We start from the raw sequence: 8224 nt of genomic DNA on the forward strand, positions 1-8224 counted from the left end.
GATGGGCGATAACGGCGAAGCTAAGGTCGGCTGGTTGGCTGGACTGCACTGACGGCGGCGGCGGCCGGCGGGCGACCGTGGCGCGTTGCAAACGACAACCATTTGCACCACAACAAACAAAGGCGATAGCGGGATGCTGTGATGCGACCTACATGTTGCAAACCCTGACACGAGTTCAATGGCGGAATCTGGACCCAGTGGTGGCCGCAAGGCGGTGCTGCACCAACACCCATCTCGTATGCTATCCCGGCATCGCCGTCGACCCTCTCACGCCCCGTCCACACTGAACAACCGCCCCATATGGCCGTTGGTGCTGCTCCTCGTGCTGGTCCACCTCTCGGCCGTCTTGTATACGCTGCCTCTGAACCGCGTCGTTGAGCTGCGCCTCTGCCAAGAGCATTACAAGGTGCACGATCCGGCTGCTGTGCTGCCAGACGGCTCCGTACCAGAGCGGCTGTGTAAGATCGATCCTGTCCAGCGTCGTCTGGCCTGGCTGCAAGGTACCATGGAAACGACGCTTGTTGCTTGTGGTAAGTGGCCAAGAATAGTAATTCTTCTGCTGAGCGAAGTAACCTCGGAGCGTGCGCGCGCGCGTTAACCATGTCGCTGGCTGACGTCTCCCCTCTCCCCCCTGCAGACTTCATCGTAACCATACCCTTTGGCTTTGTCGCCGAGCGGTGGGGCGTAAAGGTTGTCTTGTGGTGTAATTTACTGCCCAGGATCTTCATGAGTGCTTGGGCCATGGCTGTGGGTAAGTATGTGTGTATTCTATCGTCATCTATGATTTTTTTTTTCACACGGTATATTTTGATAATAATATCGAGATTTTTTCTAGGCTACTTTGCGACTATTCTGCCGACAAAGGCTATCATTGCCGGTCCATTCCTGAATGTCCTGGGAGGCGAGTGTGTACTGCAGTCAACCATATACACGCTTACTTCGGCCCTGACGACCGAATATGTGCAGAGGTGTGATGCATTCAGAGCTTGTGATGATGGTGGCGTGCGAGGCTTACGTTTTCTTAGAGCATCCTACTTTTCGTATATCAGCTCGACATCATATGTCGTTTCCTTCTTGGGGCCGACGTTGGCTTCGTATACCATGAGCAGGAGCTTTTGGTTGCCCTTTTGGATTAACTTGGCTCTTCTACTCTGCGCGATACCCACGGTTGGGTTGCTTCCCGCGACCTCGAAACCCCCTGCTGCACATGCCGTACCACAGGGTATTCCGCAGGCGACAGACGAGGAATCGGGTCCATTGCTCGGAAGCACAAGTGCCAGCTCAGATAGACATGCCAATGACCTGGACACGCACCTTGGTATCTTCCAGAGAATTGCGCATGCTATCCGTCGAATGAGGCGTTTGATTACTGGTCGCAGAAAGTTCCAGGTCTTGCTGTGTTCCTTCTTTCTCACTGCACTCGCGAGCTCAGATACAAAGCTCCTGGTGCAATACATCTCCAAGAGATATGAATGGACTTTTGCTCAGGTAGGTGTATCTACGCTCGTTTGAATAAACGGCAGATTGCTTACTACGTGTAGGCTGGCTACATGCTCTCTGCCAAGGCCTTGGTGAATTTCACTCTGCTTGCCATCGTCGTGCCCCGTATCATTCGTACCTCGATGGAAACGAGCACTGTCCGCGGCTCAGAAGTACGCCTCAACATCTTTGGGGCGGAAATCTGCATCGCTATTTCTGTCGTTGGCGTACTGTGTGTGGCAATGGCTTCAAGGTTTTGGATGTTGCTTGCTGGTAAGTAATTCTGAACGTGAAAAATATATAGACATAAGCTGACATATCTACTTAGCTCTGATCCTGTATGCCCTTGGCTCAGCTCTACCCGTATTCACCATGTCGTTGGTCAAGTCGCCTCTTATCGCGCTGGCGCACTCGGATGTCCAGGACTTCAGCATAGTCATGCTAACCAAGACGCTTGGATCTTTGGTCGGTGCTCCTCTGATGGCTTTTCTGTGGGTGCAGGCTATCAAACTAGGAGGTATTGGTGTTGGTCTGCCGTATTATGTCTCAGCGGTAAGTAAACGCACGATGCCAATCAAGGAAATACTCATCTATTTCACAGTGTATCTATCTCGGTGCAGCATATGTCATCGCAAGCTTGCGAAAGTAGAAGACTATTTCTTAACAATAGAAGAATACAAACAGAAGTCTATCCCATCCTCTCAGCTTGTGTAGTCAAACAGGAATGAGAACAGCACAGCTCGCAATCATGTATGCGCTTACACCAAACGCGCCCTGTATGTCGTACTTGAATCTTGACCACAGGATGCCAAAGATTAGACTAGCAATGATAAAAACAACGAGAATCACTAGTGAAATTGTAGCGCGATCCCAGTCTTCCTCGTAGTAGATGCCCCATCCAAAGGCGGGCTTCCCACACGTCCGCTTCGGCAGCTGATCTAGGATCCAAGTATCCTTTTCATGCACATCTGTAGGGCAAGTGATCAAACTTGACAGATACTCTGGTGGAATTGGCGGATATGTCGCCGGTGGGCCAGGAATACAGCGATATTCTGCGCCGGGTGAAGGCTCGACTTTTGGTTGAAGGCGGTATGCATTCACACGTCAGGGCTCCCACAGACACGGCCGTACAACACGGGTCATGGTGGCGCACATCGACACTGCCAGCGATTGGCAGCCGAAACCTGACGAACAAGACTCCCCTGATGCCCTTGAGAGAAGCCATGTGCAGTATACGGCCGCGATGGCGCATGTACTGTTTCCGTAAAAGCAGCACCAGTGTACGATCCGTAGTCATGTCTTCGATGCGGTCTTGCTGGAGCATTTTGCGAACCCGATCACGGTGCATACACGCCAGAAGATTAGTACTGATAGAGCCAAGGTGAAAAAAGAGATCCCGAAGTGAAGACCTATTGACTTTATCACTCTAGTTTTAGCGTATCTCGTAGCCGCGACTAGTTATGCCATATATCGAGTATTACAGATTTACGCAAGCAAGCGCACCTAGTCCTAGGTTAGTAGGCGAGGAGTAGTGAGACACCAGCATGGGCGAGAACAGCGACCTAGAGATCCAGTCGAAGAGGATAACGGCGTTATCATCGCAGTAGCGCCACCAGTCAATCGGGCCAGTATGACCTGACAACTCCGAAGTTGTATAGAAGATTCAGAAAGCACAGGAACTTGATATTATAGCATTTCATGATGTGCCTAGAAGGAATGGCCAACTCCGACTCAACTAGCTCTGGCTCTCAATCATTATACTCCACGCTAATCATGTAGACCCACAAGAACAAAACCCTCCAGCCAGCCTGACATCAGCCCCATAACCCTCAACCTTCTTGCTCAACTGCGTAACGGTCAAGTCCAAGCCCTACACCCACCCTTTTTCTCCTCATTGATTGTAGACAGTGGGGGTATTGACACAACACATTGAATTCGAAAAGGAAAGTAGCGAATCGTAGATTCAGAAGTACGGCTGCTTGTGTCTGATAATGGTAACTTGTGCCAGAAACTGGATGCCTATCATTGCTCTTGCAGATACACTGGCTTCACAATTGCTGTAGTGTCGTGTGACCTGATGTTGTCGCAAGGCATATAGCCGAGCCCGAGAGGAATGGTAGGTGCATGTTGTCACTTCGTCTTATTCTTCTTGGAGTTGCTGGGCCTGGTGTTGATTGTGGCCTCTGGGGTTATAGGGTGGGTGCTTGGCTGGCTGTCTGATATTACCCCTTCATCGGCTAAGCTGTGATCCTCGAGTTGTTGGGACAATTCTGAGAGGGAAGAGGCCATTTCCGGAAGCAGAGGTTGAAGTTCGAATTGTTCGGAGACTTTGAAATCCAAGTCGGAGGGGAGCATGTCGATAACGGAACAGATCCTTGAGAAGTGCTCAGGGAGCCATAAATCGTACATATTCTGAACAAAGGTGTATGCCGTCCACCGATTGTCTCCTTGTTCGGTCTTTGAAATATCAAACTTGGCAATTGGATGTCGGTAGAATGTGAAGTCTTTCCCATTGACAACAGCGTAATGTCCCCAGATTCTTACATACTCATCGCTATGAGAGATTGAAAAGCCGTTAATTTCTTGATGAAGATCGTTCTCCCGACCCACAAGCCGGAAAAGCTCTATCAAACCACGTAATGCAACGGTTTGACTGTGAGCATTCTGCCGATCAGCAATGTCAAGGGCGGATGCTCCGCATTTCACTTCGCTAGTAAGGAACGGAAAGTACATGTCGTACGTGGCCGCAAAATAGGAGCAATCCTCTAATTCATTTCCAATGAAGGGCTGGAGTTTCTGTAGTCGTTCCCGGGTAAAAGCTTCTCGCTTGAATCCAAGGCTGTAGTCCGGTTGTGGGCGTGATCCGTAAAAGGGAATGGCGTTGTTCCAGCCAGCGTTGGTGGTCTCTCTGAGAGTCTTTAGGTGCTTGGCGCCGCGGATTGCTAAGATTTCGGCAGGAGGAACAATAAGCTGCGCGATATCACGGATCACTCTGGCCTCGTTTCTACCTTTGATTGATTCCAAAGTATCCTCAAACAGTTCATCTTCAAATAATGTATCTTTCGGCAGCGATTGTGCCGAGTTTAGAAGCTTTTGGCAAAGCGCTTTGCTTTCGGCGCTGATGCCACCTTCATATCTACACATGAAGCTACCGCGCTCACTGAGTTGACCTTCGTAACGTGGGTGTCTATATGGAGTGCTCTTCTGTTCCCGCGGTTGTTGGTCACTCGGCGTTCGTGTTGAGACTGTTTCGGTGTTGATGCTAGCATCTGAACGCTTGCGGCGGAGAGAAGCTAATGATTTCTTTCTTGCTAGCACAGGCTGAGCAAGGTCGCGAAATCGGTCCATTGTGTTCTCTTGTTCCTCTGTCGGCCAGGTTCGGGTTTCATTCCAGTAGTCAACCCGAGCCTCTGTGATTGTCTTCCGCCTAGCTGGTTTGCCTACTGAAGCTGTAGATGTTCGTACTCGCTTTGGAAACGGCTCGAGGGAAGGGAGGGGGTGTGAAACTTCGTCTTCTTCTCGAGCTCGCTTTGGCGACTTCGCTGGCTGAATGGAGTCGGGAGTTGTCTGGATAGGATTAGCACCTTGGAGCCGTAGGCCTCTGCGTCTTTGTGCAGAAGGGGTGGGAGGTAGTTGGACAGGCCAGGGCTGGGGAGATAGTTTTTGGGGTTCTTCTGAAGGGCGCGCGCATTCTGGCTCGTCGGCTTGGGTTTTAGGGACTTCTTGCGGGCGCTTCCATTTGGTGCGGGTCGGCTGAGAAGTGAGTGCAAAAGGGGTGGGAGGTGGTTGGATGTGTTGCAGCCGCGCGCTACTTCGAGTGCCAACACATCGTGTGGACCTTACAATGGGGGTCCTCTGCCGAGGTCCAGTTGCGGTTTGGCACCTGTTATTTTTGGCGGGAGCAGAATTGGTCTGCGGGGTCATTAGTATAGAGAGAGAAGCGTGACGCACAGTGCGGCGCTGGATATATGATGACGGGATTGAAGGATGGATGCAAGCGTGGCAGGCGCGAAGTCGAATGGAGAAAGCGTATGACGCTCAGGGCTTGGCGCTAGTAAAGGTGCCAGTCTGAAACGGGAAAAGTCACCCGCACCACCCCCCAACCTACGGTTAGCGCTAGCTACCTTAACGTAAATAACTAGCTTAATATGAATTTACTTAAGATTTTCCGTTTCTTCGCGAATCGAATTTGGATATTACGTCTACAAGAAATACATCGACAAAGTTAAACGGGCTCCTATCACCCGGCAGGTTCACAAATAATAGAACAGGGTATAACACAATCGACCACGCGCTTTTTATATTAGAGACCAACATGCTAGCAGAGTGGGAGCTGCAGAGTAGATACGCGTTGCACTAAAGAGCACTTGGGAAATTCAAGAGTCTAATCCCGTTATACCGTGCGTCCCGGCACGTAGGGATGGACGTTATTACAGAATGTTGAGTGTTGGTATCATGGATGTAAGAGTAATGCAGATCGAATCCATTGCTTAGATGTGTCCACTCTAAGGTTTGGCTATTCACGAGGGACATGTTAGGATATTCTTTTAAGACACGATATAAATTATAAATTATCATACGCCTTAACGTGGTTCACAAGTGAGTCGCTAACCCAAGCAAGTCGCTAACGCCCTACCACTACATCTACATCAACACGTTATTATAGTTTTTTATCACAGTTAATAAACTATTGCGATATACTAAATTAATTATTAGAATCGCTACTATTACTTGCACTATCTATCTCAACTACGTAGGTACGAGCGTTGTGTCTAGTCTGCTTGCAACGCCCGCACCGCCGCTCTCCTCGCACCTTCTTCGACGCACTCTCACTATCACCACAACTGCTACCCGCCTGTTTAGCTAATACTTCTTGTACTTCGCCTATAGTAAGAGTCTCTTCTGTCCGTACGTATCGCCGCTTGCGGCTTTTATGCTTATTTAACTCGTTAAGAGCCGCTTAAAGCGTACCTATTTCCTCTATTATAAGCGTTATTTTATGTGCTATTTACTAGGCCTCCTTACTTAGCTACGCAATCTACTTAGTAAGTAAATTAGTAGAAGACCTATAGCGTTTTCTTACGCTTTCTTAAATAAGACTAATTTAAGACTTAACTTCACGCGCGTTGCGTGGTGTCTGCGCCTACTAGGCGGCTACTTATTGTAGTAATTATATAGGTGTCTACACTACTATATCAAGCTTAGATAGCATAGCCTATAGGTCGTGTGGGACTAGACTAGCGCCTCTAAAGCTAGCTTAGATATTCTCCTTTGTAATAGACTGCTTAAAAGCAGTCTTAAAGGCTAGTAGGAAGGTCTCTTTGCTAATATAGTAAGTGCGGTTGCGTGCTAAGCCTAAAATAGCGTTGCTATACTTACGCTTTAATAGATAAAAGCAGGTAACGTTAAGGGGCTGTAATAGGTAAGATAAGTGCGCAGGCATGTAGAGAAGCATAATATTCTTCTCTTTGCAAAGATCTTAGAAATTAATAGAGTAGTAGCTCTTATGGCTATTAATAATAAGTAGTTAATACCTACCTATAGTAGAGCTCTTTATATAGGTATTAAAGTGCTCTAACTAGGCAAGACTAAGCTAATTATTCGTCTAGCTATTAGGACTAACTTTAAGAACCTCGTTAGCAGGCAAATCCTTAAACTAGACGTTAATAAGCACCTTGCCTGCAAAGACAACAAAGGGTAGTATTTAGCAACCTAACGCGCCTACGCCTTAGATTATAGTAACCCACCTATAGTTGCCTAGCTATATCTACTTTTTTTTCTTATATCCTTCTTATAAAGGGCTTTCGCCAGAGAGGTATGACCTACAGGTCACATGGTAGTGAATCACATGACTTTAGTCACGTGACTAAATAACGTGGTTAGTTACGTACGAACAAGCTTAAGTAAGGAGGAAGACTAAAGGTCTGAGCGTTCGTACGAGTAACAACTATAAAAGGAGGGCCCTCTAGATAGTTCTTTTGTGTATCTTTCTTCTTCTGTACAATAGGTGAATGCATACTCTTTAGTTAGGCCTCTTTCGCCTATAACACTTCTAATACTATAATAACTAACTACAATAAAATCTTGCCTATTATAAAGCTAGTCTTATTAAAGTTGTAGATATTGTCGTCTACAATACCTCACTTCTACTTTGTCGCCTAGACTAAGTCAAACTAGCGCTAGATAGCTACTAGATCCTCGCAGGCGGCTTGCTGGTAATTATAGGGACAGCTCTAGCGCGTACGGAGCTTAGAAGTCTACTTAACAAAGTTGTTAACCTAGTTCTTGCTAATAGAGTTGCTACTACGCTCTTCTAATAGTTTATTAGCTATTACTTAAACGTTAAGCTTTGTAGGCGCAAATCTTCGCGTAGACTCTTAAATGATATGCTTAACTATAGCCTCCTCTTTTAGCTTATCTAGACGCTTTAATTTTAGCTTGCAGTCGCGTTAAGGGCGCTTTCTAGCGCGTTGATTAGATAGAGTTCTTTGTAGGACGTTGTAGATAGTAGTAGCATAGTTCACACTCTAAACACGTTACAACTAGACGTTAAAAAGAGCAAGTTAAAGATTAGATTTAAAATATATTAATAGATAGTTATGTTGTTAAGACATCACGCGTTATAGTGATAAAGTTAATAGGCTAGTAGGGCGTTAGCGACTCACTTGTGAACCACGTTATGCGTATAAGTGTAACGATGTTACAACTTCGCCAAGTATGGAGCCAATCCCAGAGCCGGATCGGA

At 47.3% G+C, this 8224-nt stretch overlaps 2 protein-coding genes across 2 annotated transcripts; one reads left to right on the plus strand and one right to left on the minus strand.

Annotated features, from left to right (window-relative positions):
• Positions 1–238: 238 nt before the first annotated feature.
• Positions 239–2310, plus strand: SETTUDRAFT_143245 (uncharacterized protein; the record flags this gene model as incomplete). The annotated part of the gene is made up of 7 exons (XM_008032824.1): positions 239–530; positions 638–751; positions 836–968; positions 1026–1488; positions 1542–1752; positions 1808–2031; positions 2081–2310. The coding sequence occupies 7 exons, from the start codon at positions 239–241 to the stop codon at positions 2126–2128; spliced, it is 1485 nt and encodes a 494-aa protein (XP_008031015.1). The 3' UTR covers positions 2129–2310.
• An 860-nt stretch (positions 2311–3170) lies between these two features.
• On the minus strand, positions 3171–5403 carry SETTUDRAFT_174275 (uncharacterized protein; the record flags this gene model as incomplete). The annotated part of the gene is made up of 2 exons (XM_008032825.1): positions 3171–5025; positions 5323–5403. The coding sequence occupies 2 exons, from the start codon at positions 5401–5403 to the stop codon at positions 3610–3612; spliced, it is 1497 nt and encodes a 498-aa protein (XP_008031016.1). The 3' UTR covers positions 3171–3609.
• Positions 5404–8224: the final 2821 nt, after the last annotated feature.

This window comes from Exserohilum turcica, assembly GCF_000359705.1.
Source record: "Exserohilum turcica Et28A unplaced genomic scaffold SETTUscaffold_8, whole genome shotgun sequence".
Classification (NCBI taxonomy): domain Eukaryota; kingdom Fungi; phylum Ascomycota; class Dothideomycetes; order Pleosporales; family Pleosporaceae; genus Exserohilum; species Exserohilum turcicum.